The sequence below is a fragment of the Centroberyx affinis genome, unplaced genomic scaffold (assembly GCF_046629955.1).
Source record: "Centroberyx affinis isolate AG114_WGS23_722 - 3 ecotype Tasmania unplaced genomic scaffold, CSIRO-AGI_Caff_v1 ptg003356l_1, whole genome shotgun sequence".
Lineage (NCBI taxonomy): Eukaryota > Metazoa > Chordata > Actinopteri > Beryciformes > Berycidae > Centroberyx > Centroberyx affinis.
The window spans coordinates 140652-154575 of record NW_027281350.1 but is presented as its reverse complement, the minus strand read 5'-3'; the positions used below and the strand labels follow the sequence as shown (position 1 = coordinate 154575).

Here is a 13924-nt window from a genome sequence, read left to right as displayed (position 1 = left end):
AGGGATAAATGGTTATGTTATTTATTTCAAGCTATCTCCATGCCTAGTCAAGTAACCCAGCAGTAAGTAGTTACATTGTGATACTTTTACTGGATAAAGTGATTTCATATGTCTCCAACCTGCCTTCCCCAGCGTCTGTATCGTGAGCTGTATGAGAAGCAAAAGGACAAGATCCACACAACCTACGACACCCCTGACATCAAACAAGTCAAGATGAACCAGGAGCACCTCAGTGACGTATGCAACCATTTTTCGTACAATTCTGTCTTTTACATCTCTTTTTGTTATTCATGTGAATTGATTTAGTTGATTGATATTTTCATTCATGCAATTTCTTTATGCAATTTTTATCCACTCTCATCCTAGTTGTGGTACAAAGAGAAATACAACAACACCAAAGGCCAGCTGATCTCTATGCCCATCACGCCCGAGCTGATGCACTGCAGCCACGTCAATGAGATCACCAGCGATGTATGTCTGAAAGTGACATCATTTTCACATACAAATTGTTTCACAAAATGTACTTTGACACTGCTGTATTTTAAAACATCATGTTGTGTCTTTAGCTCCGATACAAAGAGGATCTGATGTGGCTGAGAGGCGTTGGCTGCTTCTTGTACAACACACCTGAGATGGTCCATGTCCGCAACATCACCAAGTTCAGGGTATGTGCTTCCCTTTTGCTCCAACATCCCCTGATATCACTATCCTTCATTTCAATGCATATTCAACTGCTGTGTCTCAATACAACGGCTTCGTGATCATTTGTATTGCCTCTTTTTTACTTTTATAGGTCAACTATCCAATTGACGCGAAGAAGAACCATGCCAACTTCTCCGTGGTCCTGGACACTCCAGAGTACAAGCGCGTGACTGAGCTCAAGACCCACATGAGCAACGTGAGTCATTTCTCCTAACACTATTTGGTTACTTCATCACATCATATCAACAATCTGCATCATCAGGTCTCCAAATAACAGTAAAGTTCCAGGCTTTTGCCAGACAGGTTTGTGCCCTTAGAAAAAAGTAGATATTCTGTCTGAAAATAAAGATATTGTGACTTGTGGTTTGATTCAGCTTTTGACATGACCTTTGCTGTCCCGACATCTCTCACTTCAGACGATCTACAAAGCCCACAGCAAAGAAGAAATGGCTAAGGTCACCACCACTCTGGACTCCGTGGACATGAAGAGAGTCAAATGGGCCCAGCAGCTGACCAATAAGGCAAGTTCAGATTAGCCATCACAACTCTTATTTGCTCCTGTTATAAAGCCATTCTAACTGATCTATTTTTATACTGTTACCTGGTAATCTATCATAATTTTGTATGTTCTCTTTTCTGTACAGTACCAGTACACAGACCTGGCCTCTAAGGAGAGATGCCACTTCACCCCAGAAATTGAGACTCCCTCCATGGGCCATGCTAGGACGATGAAGGTGGTCCTCAGCGATGTAAGTCTTCCTCTTGTTTTCTCCTTCATCTTTCCACTGTTAGGGTATCCACACTGTTTATCAGGTGGCTATCTTTCCCTCATAACCCCTTAATTCTGCGAAACTTTATTTCTCATAACACCATAACTGTATATTTTTGTTCATTCACAGCAATGTCGATGCAGAAGGAAACAATTTCTAATATATTGCATTAATGGTCTCTTCCCCTAGACCAAATACAAAGAACAGTATGAGAAGATGAAGCACAGGTACACTGCCATCGCCGATACACCCATCCTGATCCGTGCCAAGAAAGCCTACCTCCAGTCCAGCGATGTGAGTATGCTCATTGGCTAACTTCCATAAGGAGCAATAATATTGATATCAGGGTCATGGACCAGGGATAACCTGCCTTAGTGAGTTGCTAATAAACGCAAGAATTTCATTAGCATGGGTTTTGATGGAGAGTTTTAGTGTTCCATGAAGACCTCTGTTTCAGAGGTTTTTCTATCTGCAAAGAATACAATTCAGTGGGGAACACTGAATCCTTGTATTTTGGGTGGAATTTTTTAACACAAAAACTGTCAAATTTGAATACACAGAATATCGGCACAAAATATTGACTGTTTCAGGACAAAAATATTAGCTTTGGACTTCAAAAACCCATATCGGTTGAACCCCACTACCTTTCTCTAACTGTAATAGTTATGATACTAGTGAATAATGATGATTGATAGTTGAAAGATATTACAGATACTATAATACGACTTTGTGTATTTTGTGGTTGGTATCCATCTGACATGTGTTGTTGTTTATGTCTTCAGCTGCGCTACAAAGAGACCTTCGAGCTTTCCAAGGGACACTACCGCACAGTCAAGGACGCTCTGGACATCATCTGCCACCGCAAAGTCACTGATGACATCAGCGAGGTCAGCATTTGAAATGACCCTGTTGATTATTTGTAATAGCCTCCTTTGTTCCTCTCTATCAAGACGATGTTAACAATAAAACAACACTCAATGTAGTGGTGATTAGAACTCTTCAAACTATTCTCTTCTCTCTCTCTCTCTCTCTCTCTCTCTCTCTCTCTCTCTCTCTCTCTCTCTCTCTCAGGTCAAGTACAGGGAGAAGTACATTAACTCCCTGGGTACATGGAAGTCCATCCCTGACCGTCCCGAGTTCTTCTTTAGCAAGATTGTCAGCGATAACGTCAGCAATGTGAGCACTGACAACTTGATATTTTGTTTTTGAATGGCACTTTAGAATGCCCTGAAGAAAATTTTCAATAGGCTGAAGCTTCACTTTTATAAAACCCTTTTTTTTTTAGGTCAAGTACAAGGAGGACCTGGAGTGGCTGAAGGGTATTGGCTGCTTCGTCTGGGACACACCTGAGCTGGTGCAGGCTGAGAGGAACAAGAGTCTGTACAGTGAGGTAAAACATCTGTTTAGTACATAATTTACCATCTGAAACGTCAATACATACACATATAGCATAGAAAGTACCATATACCTCCTATGATATATCAGTTCATATAATAAGTATGCTCATAGACATATATAATAAGTCTCTAATGGAGTGATGTATATATTTTCTTAATAACTGTTTGTTTTCTTGTTAACAGAGACTGTACAAAGCCTCCTTCGAGAAGAACAGAAGCAACTTCAAGTATACCTGCGATACTCCATTCTTCCAGGCTGCCAAGTTTGCCTCAACCCTCATCAACGAAGTAAGTCACTTCATTTTTTCAACGTATATAAATTGATGTTTGTAATTCAAATATATCTGTTGAACTGTGGAATCACTTTTGTAAGCTAGACACCTTAATCGGCTTGCTTTCTTTGTCTCTGTGCATCTCAATTGGATTCTCAGCTATGGAGGTAAAAGATAATGAATTAGTATTATTTAATTGTTAATTTAATTGATAGCGTTTAATATTTGTGACGTCCTCTTTTTTATGTATAATCATAATACTGACTGTGATTGAATTTCTTGTTTGATTTCTGTTTTCGCTGTTCTTTTTATCACATGCTTTTAACCTTAATTTGTCCCCTGGAAAAGTTGATCACATCACAGCGCCCACCCCTTTCTGGACATTTGTCTTTAACTACCTTTTGACATTCTGAGCAGAGGACCTATAAAGCTGGCTATGAGAAGAACAAGGATAAGTTCACCATTACTACAGATGATCCTAGATACCAATTGGCCAGGGAGAACCGCAAGATGAGCCAGGTAAAAGCGTTGGTCGGGTCGTACGACCGGCCCGCCTCCTCCGCTGCTTCCTCCGGTCCAATCGTCCAGGCCTCTGACCCTGGTGCATGAGGTCATCAACAGACCTGCCGGAGGCCGTCGTCGCATGGCTATGACGTTACTTGTCCAAAACAACCAATCTCTCTCTCTCTCTGTCTCGCTCTCTCTATTCTTTCTCTCTCTCTTTTTGCCCCACGCAGGTATCCCAAACAGTGCCACTCAAATGGAACTCTATCTTGAGTGAGCGGGACTCTCCTTCATCTGTGCCATCAGAGCTGATCTAATTATTATTTTTCCTTGTGATTAATTTCATAAACTTCAAATTTGTCCAAACAAGCTGCTAAACCAATCCTCTAATATCATTCAAATTTACCATCATTGAAGGTGATGGGTTTTTTTGCACTGAAGGCACAGATTAGGACACAACTCCATCTTCACACTTGGATCTCCGGAGCCCATCTCCAGTCCAGTGTTATCGCTATTTTTCATATGTGTGCCCTCAACTACGGCATGTTGTGTGTGTATGTTGGTGCGTGTGTACTCATGAACAGGCAAAGTATAAATCCAGAGCGAAGGATCTGCTAAAGAGTGGCTGCAATGAGCTGCTCCGCCCTGACATCCTCACAGCCCTTTACCAGTCCACTATGAGCAGTAAGGTAAACAACCAGAGAGCAGCTGACTTATTGTATCTCTGGGCCCTGTCCACAAACAGACTGATAGCATTTCAACCCTCTGTATCCTAGAGGTTGAGAGTTATTTTAGCAAAATGAATAATGAATGAATAATCGGCAGGTTACCCAGTTCCCTGCTGCTGTTTCTGGACAGGGCCTGAGGACATAGTACACTCTACGTGTAGGAACTCCTCTCCTCCATTCAACCCCACTTTAACTCAAGTTGCGGACACTCCCAACTGACAGCAACTACCACACATCCCACCCCTCTCTTTCACGCTCTAATCTGGGTCTTACCTTCACCCATCCCCTGCCTCTTCAACTCTTACAGCCCACTGAATCCCATCCATCTTGATGAATAACCCATCCTTAATGCAGACATGCAGTACAGTAACTGCCCAGCATTCAGAGAGACATATCTAGAGTCATACAGAAATATATAGTGCAGCTTTATAGTCTAAAACCTCTGGTCAGCAATACATGCAGATATAGTTTAGCTATCTCTTATACTGGTATAAATACAGACACATGTCAAAACCACTGTTATACACTACATTAGTCTTGGTGCAGCCTTTTTGTACTTAGTCAACTAGTTGGCCATTGTAGCTGTAGTGAGTTACACATTGTAATGGCTAGCAGAACACAGAGACAGGTTACTTGTCTTTCAATTTATCTTCTAATGAGTAAACCTTATCTTTACTGAAACTATGTATCAGGCTCACAGATTCAATAGCATAAGATGGACTGCTGGTCAACGTGAGCTTCGTGGACACTACAGACTTTCATGACTTAATTCTGGTAACATGTGTCTCCGTCTTCATTCTCACACTCAAAATAACCCTCAATGTTGATGCATGTTTTCTAAAGCATGTTTTCTAAACCTGTGCATGACACCACTTCACTTCACTCGTTAGTCCTTTTATTTATATTTGCAATCTGTGAACTTGTAGCACTAAATCATCATGATACACTGTTAGTTAAATGTTAAAAGTTCTTTCATATGAGACCATTTCAGTTCCATAGTTTATAAGCAAGATCAGTTGTGAGAATACACATTAATAAAGTGAAGTGTAATGAGAGGCTATGAGTGATACTAACTTTTGTGTCCTCACACATCACCTTCGTCCCTCAGTGGAAGTACAAGGAGCAGTATGAGCGTGCCAAGGACAAGTTCACCTCTGTCTTGGAGACTCCTGAGTATGAGGCCCACAAACGCAGCAAGAAGATCAGTGATGTAAGTTTTCTTTTCTTTTTTTTTTGCAGTGGGTAAAAGTTACATAATCTTTCTTACAGTCAAAAACTACTACTTATTTTTCTGATTCTTTTAATTGAACAGTGCACCTGACTATGTTATAATAATTGTTCTTTAGATTATCTACAAGATGGAGTACAACAAGAACAAGGCTAAGGGATACACCTTGCCTTACGACACTCCATACCAGCAGCACATGAAGAAAGTCAAGGAGATCACCAGCACTGTAAGTCCCTCTCACAATCGCTGCCACTTTCAACAACAGTTTTTTATACGGCTGCATTTCAAGCCAAGATATGAACTACATTCATCTTTCAATAGAAACTGCAACCACAGCCTTTTGCTTAAACTAGGCTGAGGAAGAGGTTATTTGCTGTAGTTTCCAGCCATGTATGCCTGCCTGACCTTTGGTTGGGGTGGATTGTGTTTGATGGTGTTTTCATCATGTGTCTTTCAGCTGAAGTACAGGGAGGTGTATGAGAAGAGCAAGGCTCAGATCAACATGGACCCTGAGGCTCATGAGATTCGCGCTGCCAAGGAGGCTTACAAGAACATCAGCAACGTAAGAGTCTACTAGTGATGCATAAGGGAATAAATTAATTGATAATTAAATAAACAAATAGTGAAGCTAATAAACTCAATTAAAAGATTTGAATAAGTAAGTGAACAGAGGAAAAGGGTACACCACATTACTCAATACAATACAATTTCTAGCTTTCCGTAACCATCTAAATTGTTTCCATTTTCAGCTTGACTACAAGAAGAAGTATGAAGCCACCAAGAACAAGTGGATCTGGACGGCAGACAGACCTGACTTTGTCAATGCTGCCAAGAACACCCTCCAGCAGAGTGATGTGAGTTGAAGCTTGTGCTTTATGCACCTGGTTTAATTTTTGCTAACAACAACATGCTGATTCCCAATGTTGGTCTAACACTTATCCTATTGCTTTGCCCACAGGTTGAGTACAAGTATGACAAGGAGATGCTGAAGGGCTGTGTGATACCTGTAGTTGATGACAAGCTCACCCTCCTGGCTATGAAGAATGCTGAGATGGCCAGTGATGTAAGTTTCTCCACTTAGCTTTATTGCCAACTATAACTCACAATATCAATAATCAGAAACCCAAGCCCTAGAGGACTGTGTGATCTAATAAAATTAGACTACTGAAGGGCAGAAATGACAATTAATCCCATTGATCCACTCAGCTTGTCAAACTATTAGACAACTGAAAAACGTAATGTTTAATATTTAACTACCAATTCTTTGTTCCTTTCTCCCCTCCAGGTGAAGTACAGAGAGAAGTATGAGAAGGCTAAGGGCCACTACATGCCCGTCCTGGACACTCCTCAGATCCTCCATGCCAAGTCAGTCCGCACCCTGGTGTCTGAGGTAAGAGTCATCCAACGGAAAATCTATTACTATTTTTTCTACTGGTACTTTACAGTGGATCCTTTTTTCAGTATCTTTCTCTCTCTTTCTCTCACTCACTCTCTGAAAATGACCAATATAGCAGCCTACAGTACTACACCCTGCATGTGAATCAAGGAAGATACTTCAAACATCTCTTTTATGACTATAACTTTATCTTTCTTATTCATCCTCAGAGCAAATACAAGGAGGCCAGTAAGAAGGACATGCAGTCTGGCTCATTCACCACCCTGCCCCAGACCCGTGACACTGTCCACAGCAAGGAGATCAACAAGCTTATCAGCGGGGTACAAGCCTCTAATATTTAACATGACTTTGAAAAACAGAGCTAGGACTAAGCCATCTCACAATACGTGGCCATTTTTTTGTAATTGTCTTTAACATTCCTTTCCCCCTGTCACAGAAACTGTACAAAGAGAAGTTTGAGAAGGACAAGGGCAAGTCCAAGTATAACAAGATGATTACTCCACCTGATGTTAAGCATGCCATGGATGTGGCCAAGTGTCAGAGCAACGTAAGGCACTTCAACACTTGTGGCTAAAATAACATTTTATTCACAATATTGTCAAGTTTAGTCAGCATGCAATCTCTTGGATGCCACTTGGATGGTGCATATAATTGTCACTTGCGACTTTGTGTGTATCGCCACACAAAGTGGTGGCTTGTACAGTATATTCCCAGCCTCTTTCATTTCTTTCATCATGTGCTTGTCTCTTTTTTCCTACATATTCTGCCTGCCCTCCTTCCCGACCCTGTAGTTTGCCTACAAGCAGGAAGCCAAGGCCAACCTGCACTACACTTCTGTGGCCGACCGCCCTGACATCAAGAAGGCCACCCAGGCTGCCAAACTGATCAGTGAGGTAACCAGATAAGTATTATTTCTGTCGCTCAGTCAGTTTGGGTGTAGTGATTGTAACATCAGGTTCAGGCCTCAGAGGAGACACTTTGTCATTGTTTCTCAACAATGCATTCCAACAAGCATTATAGTAATCTGCAACATTTTCATCTAAATAAATGTCAGTTTTGCTACTCTCTATCACTGAATGATATAACACAATGTCCAGTTCATGAAAATTTTAAAATTTGCTGTTCTAAACACCCGGTGTCTAGTAGGCCTTTCTGGGGAAAAATCTTGTGGCACACAGGAAGCGATGCATTTTACATTTACAGCAGCAGCAACAGCAGTTTGTTAGGAATAAATAGAAGAAGAACATAGTAATTAGCATGAGCAGCAATAGCCACCATGGCTGAACAGACAAAGAAAAGTGTGCCACCTACAGAAACTCAAACTTCATCAACAGAAAATCCAAGGAACAAGACGCCACAGTGCTGGACACACTGTTTGATTGACAAGTGATCTCTGGGAAGTGTAGTGCAGAAACACCACAGCAATGCTTAGCACCAGAGATGTCACCAAAATTAAAATAAAAAAGGGATTATCACTTTAAACCATATAATCGCTACTATAATTTGTACATGGTCCACTGATGTGTGTCTTGTCTCTGTCAGGTTGGATACCGTGAGAAGGCCCGCCAGGAGGCCAGCCGTGGAGGCTCTCTGGCCTACCGCCCAGACATCGCTCTGGCCACCGAGGTGTCCAAGCTGACCAGCCAGGTACACCCAACCATGTCCATCTGTCTCATGAAGCCCTGCTTTCCCACTGGTTCTTTGTATTTGTACCCCTTGCACTGTGCATTTATCTTGTACTCTTAGAAAGTTTTACCCTTGTTTATTTTGCAGCCAAGATGATATGCGTACAGAGAAAGCAGCATTACTCCGGTTAAGATCAGCTCTCTTGGGGTCATCATCAGATCAGCTTTCTAGAGCTCACATTTGCACCCTAGTACTGCTGTAGTAGATGCTTAGTAACAATCCTATAAGCCTAACTATAGAACTAGCGCTTCCCCTGCCATCCTGCATTACTATAAATGTCTTATTCTGTCACTGTGAGTCCATGAAAGTAGATTTACATGTTCAACTGCCCATATCACCACATTGTACATCTCCCCTCTCCATCCCATCCTTAACCTGTCTTCCTACACTGTTCCCCTCCCTCATTCCACCCCTAACCCTCCTCTCCTCAACCCTCTCCCCTCCTCTCTACTTACATATTGTCCTAGTCTGTGTGTTCTCATCCCTCCATTTCACTGCGCTTTGTAGGTGGAGGCCAAGCCCTCCCTCCATGGAGCAGCCTCCTATGATACCCCCCAGATGCGCCACATTAAGAAAATGAGTGCCCTGACTAGTAATGTAAGGAGCTTAATGCCCTGACGCCCTGTGGGACCAATGGGCTGCTACTACATGTCTGTCTCCTCTGTCTTTATGTCTCCTTTTTTCCTATCTATTGATTGACTGATTGATTGATTGATTTCTGATAGTACAGTGGGGTTCACCACAGAACACAAGGATTTTTTTTTTTTTTTTTTTGATCTCATTCAAATCTAATCCAAATCCAATCTAATCCAAATATTTGGATTTTTACTTCGAAACCTTTTTGTGCACCGTAGCACTGTATGCATGTCTGCAGCTTTTTTGCTCCCCTGACAAGCTCTGCCTCATTGCCAAGCATAGACAGGCATCGCATTACTGCATTAGTTGCATTAGTGCCTTACATGTTAATGGAAAATATTTTTTACCTGTTTTCTTTTACTATTTTTTATATTTTCCCCGCCTTTCTCCTGAATCACTCAGTCATTGTCTCTGTCTCTGAATGCTTTAAATGGAATGATCTCCCTCTGATTATACGGTGCCATGAAATAAATAAGATGTTGCATCTGAATTTGTTCCTAAAAGGTCTGTGTACATCCAGTAGTCACCAACATGAGCTCTGAGCACTAGGAGGCAGAGTAGGCCTTTTGAAGAGGGTACACATTTACCAAAGCCTCTACATTGTAAAGTTAACAATGTGAACAATTAATTCATAGTTACTGCTGGATTTACAAGTGCCTAGAAAAACAAAACTTTCTCTAAGATATTGTTTGAAGATATTGCCTTGTCTCACCTTCTCCCTAAAGCTGGTTGGTCTGCAGCTCGTCTGTATAGCCCAGGCCTCCTCTGGAAGGGGATCACACTCTTCTTCTAGCTCTACCATATATATTGTATTATATATGAAGTGCTTGGGTAGACCATAGAATTAGATCGCTCCATTCTAATTCTATGGTAGAGACTCGGTTACCTTCTGGGACTAATTGGCACTATGAATGCTTAATGAAAATAAGGAACAAATGGACGCATGGACAAATTAATAACTTCCAGAGGATAACCCATGGTTTGACTACAGTTGTTCTGCCTGTATAACAAGGGATGCAAAGTTGAATTTTAATGTTGAGGCACATACAGTACCCATCATGTCCAAAGCTATGATTGTATCCGAGTTATTCATCCCTTTTTATACAACTAAGCATTATGTTGTCCTTTAAATGTGTTTCGCTAACTCTCATATATATCCGGCCCTAATAGGTGAAGTACAAGGAAAAGTTTGACAAGGAGATGAAAGGAAAGAAGCCACAGTATGACCTGAAAGAGAGTAAGATTTACCAGACTTTGAAGGATGCCAATACACTGGCTAGTGAGGTAAGTGCCCACATAAGTTGCAACATAATTTCTTTGAGCATTATGACTAAGACTAAGACTAACTAAATAGCCTTTTTTTCAGGTAGAGAGAATTTATCTCCAACTCTAGCATAAGTCTTCATTAAGATCTGAGGAAATCGCCTCCCACTGTAAGATATGTTACTATTCAATGGTGTTTTCATCCCCTAATATCCACAGGTGAAATACAAGGGTGACCTGAAGAAGATCCACAAGCCTGTGACAGACATGGCTGAGTCTCTGTCCATGCAGCACAACCTGAGCACCAGCAAGCTGTCCAGTGATGTAAGCCCATCATCGGCCTTTAACCCCTCACACCCCCACCCGGGATGCTGCTGGGAGTCGGTTGCGTTTCAATGAGCCTTCTGTGCTTAATTGAAACGTTCCTGACCTCAGTGTTTGGCTCCCATCACTCCACATGCCACAGTAACAATCATCTGTGCCTCAACATGCCGTAGACCCTTGACCATCTCATTTGCGCACTAAGATTTGTAGTGTCCGAGCCCTCATTCATACATTAGTTATTCTGTGACCTCATCTGGTAGTGATCCTTACCCTTCTCACCTTTGACCTTCCCATACTACCACCCTCTATAACCTTTTTCTCTTTCATGTCTTTTTTTCCACCCATGGATTATTTTTTGTCCTGTAGTTCTCATACTAGTCTTGTTTTTTTTTTGTTTTTTTTCATGAACACTTAACACAAAACTCCCTGCCTCTCCATTGATTTTATATCATTTTGATCATTGATTGTTTTTGCCACCATGTCATATTCTTTGACATTGCGCAACAACAACTGTTTTCACAGCTCTGGAGGCTTTGTATAACTCTTGTTTTTATTTCTTTCAAAGCATATTTTATAAGACTCTTTTTTGTGCTATGAAATGGATGGCAGTAAGCTCAAGACAGAGGCTCTTTTTGCTTCTTTGCTGTACTGAGCTGTCTTACTTGACTGAGAATTCCCCCTCAGTACCGGTACAAGAAGAAATTTGAGGAGAGTAAGGGTCACTACCACATGATTCCTGACACACCAGAGCAGCTCCATCTCAAGGAGGCCTCTGAACTTCAGAGCAACGTAAGTGGCACAGAGTGTGGGGCACCAGGTATCATGTCCTCACAACATAACCTGCTGTGGGTTTCACTTTGTACCACTTTCTACTTAAACACACCTATACACAATATCTGCATCTCAATTTGTTTTCTGAACTGTGCACCTATAAGAGGATAGGGTTACAATAATACTGAATCAGTTGTTTAAAATCAGTATAGGTTGGGGAGTATACAGTACACTTCCGAGAAATAAAAGGATTTAATTTTCCCAGACTGCTGAAACCTATAAACTAGAGGAATTTAATAAAATGAAATTAGAGTTTGTATTACATAAGTAGGCTTTGGCTGACCTGTAAAATAATTTTACTGGAGGGTGTTGTTTGCCATTGTTGTGTTTAATTTAATGAGAAAACTATTTTTGCGCCTCTCCTTTAACTGAGTGTAGCTGGTTAAATAACATTAAGTTGTCTCAATATATATATTGAAGTCTGTGGAGAGAGTTCTCATATGAGAGGGAATAAACACTGAAGATCCTGTGTAATGAAAATACCTGGGCCAGCCTTAAACTATTGGTAAAACTGGTATTGTATTTACAATGATTCTACTGAATACAACACTATCAGCACGATTTGAGTTATAATAATTGTAAATAATTTATATTTATTTAGTCATTTAGTTATTGATGTGTCCATTACCTTATTTGTATGTGCACCTGTGTATGTGCATATTTGTCTTTTCAGGTATTAGCTATGTATACATATACTGTACATACATAGTGTTTTCAAACATCGAAAGCAGTGGACATTATATTTGGTGTGTGTGTGGGCTCTTACAGGTGAGGTACAAGGAGAAGTATGAGAGAGAGAAGGGCAAGGCTATGCTGGACTTTGAGACTCCCACATATGTGACTGCTAAGGAGGCCCAGCACATGCAGAGCCAGGTAAATACTCTGTCTGACACATGCTACCACTGCATTAACCTTTGCTTTATAGGCCTCTCTCTGAATCTCCAGAGACTCCTGCCTGCATATATCTATTCCCCTGTATTGTCTCTTGTTATATTTGGGTATGCTTCAGCCTCTTGGATGTCCAGCTATCATTTTATATTACACTTATGTCTACGAAGTTAGGGAAAAACCTAGTTTTACGGTGCCTTCAATACCAGTTTGTTACAGTGAAATTTTAGTGTATTTTAGTGTATTTAATTTAATTCAGACTATTTAAAGCACTATAAGTGGTCACTCCCTTGAAAATATTCAATTATGTTAGTCCTCCACGTTATTCTTCTCTTCACCCCTGTCTGGAAAAATAATTCTACGATCTCCACACTGGGAAAAGCAGTGTAAAATGAGGTGTAACCTGTATATTAAACCTACCCACAGCCTTTCATATTGTTGTTTGCTAATGCAATATATACTGTAAGTACAGACAGGCTAATCTTCCTCTGATGATCCAGGGATGGAGGTACAGTATATTTGTCACAGTCTGTTCAATAACATTAAGGCTAGGAAATTTGCTAAGGAAATTTGCTTTGCTTCACAACAAAACGACTCACACACACACACACACACACACACACACACACACACACACACACACACACACACATTCACACATGCACCCACAGATGCATTTAGATACTGTAGATACAGAGGTGGTTATCATTGTAAGGAGAATGCTGCATATAAGGGTGAGGTAGCTGCATTGTGAACCAGGACTGCTTGCATGTGGTTATCTGAGCCGTGTCTGTCCCTTGTCTTGTCTTTGCGGCCAATAGAAAGACTATAAGAAGGACTTTGAGGAGCACATGAGGGGCAAGAACCTCTCAGGCTTGGAGGTCACCCCCGCCATGATACATGTCAGACATGCCACCAAAATAGCCAGTGAGGTAACTAAAGGACCATTTACTGCCCACAACCTCCCCCCTCTCACCCATTCTTTATAATCATACTAAGACCACACCACATCCACAGTCCCTCTCTCCTTCCACTCCCTTTTGTTTAATCCCACGAGTGTTTCCTTCTCTCTTGACCTCTTGCAGGTCCACCCACCCAGTTTAGTTTCAGTTAGATTGCATGGTTCACTCCACAACCATAATAAACTATTAATGATATACAACACTCACCCATCTCCCTTCTCTCATAGAACCTCTCCATTGCGTGACTGATAATAGCGTAGTTTACTGTATTGTACGTCTGTCTGTATATCTGTATCCATTGACATCTTGGACTCTCCAGTTCACAACCAACCCTCCA

The 13924-nt window shown here is 41.1% G+C and overlaps 1 protein-coding gene across 1 annotated transcript in view; it reads left to right on the top strand.

Moving 5' to 3' along the window:
• neb (nebulin) overlaps positions 1 to 13924 on the top strand; it is a 61918-nt gene that overhangs the window by 36540 nt on the left and 11454 nt on the right. Inside the window, exons 95-122 of the mRNA XM_071538831.1 lie at positions 133 to 237; positions 367 to 471; positions 567 to 665; positions 794 to 898; positions 1119 to 1223; positions 1347 to 1451; positions 1662 to 1766; positions 2255 to 2359; positions 2544 to 2648; positions 2758 to 2862; positions 3053 to 3157; positions 4230 to 4334; positions 5482 to 5583; positions 5720 to 5827; positions 6059 to 6163; positions 6351 to 6455; positions 6560 to 6664; positions 6887 to 6991; positions 7207 to 7317; positions 7434 to 7544; positions 7789 to 7890; positions 8540 to 8644; positions 9191 to 9280; positions 10490 to 10603; positions 10802 to 10906; positions 11591 to 11695; positions 12506 to 12610; positions 13447 to 13557. Coding sequence (XP_071394932.1) covers positions 133 to 237; positions 367 to 471; positions 567 to 665; positions 794 to 898; positions 1119 to 1223; positions 1347 to 1451; positions 1662 to 1766; positions 2255 to 2359; positions 2544 to 2648; positions 2758 to 2862; positions 3053 to 3157; positions 4230 to 4334; positions 5482 to 5583; positions 5720 to 5827; positions 6059 to 6163; positions 6351 to 6455; positions 6560 to 6664; positions 6887 to 6991; positions 7207 to 7317; positions 7434 to 7544; positions 7789 to 7890; positions 8540 to 8644; positions 9191 to 9280; positions 10490 to 10603; positions 10802 to 10906; positions 11591 to 11695; positions 12506 to 12610; positions 13447 to 13557 — 2943 coding nt within the window. The remainder of the gene's footprint in view (positions 1 to 132; positions 238 to 366; positions 472 to 566; positions 666 to 793; positions 899 to 1118; positions 1224 to 1346; positions 1452 to 1661; positions 1767 to 2254; positions 2360 to 2543; positions 2649 to 2757; positions 2863 to 3052; positions 3158 to 4229; positions 4335 to 5481; positions 5584 to 5719; positions 5828 to 6058; positions 6164 to 6350; positions 6456 to 6559; positions 6665 to 6886; positions 6992 to 7206; positions 7318 to 7433; positions 7545 to 7788; positions 7891 to 8539; positions 8645 to 9190; positions 9281 to 10489; positions 10604 to 10801; positions 10907 to 11590; positions 11696 to 12505; positions 12611 to 13446; positions 13558 to 13924) is intronic.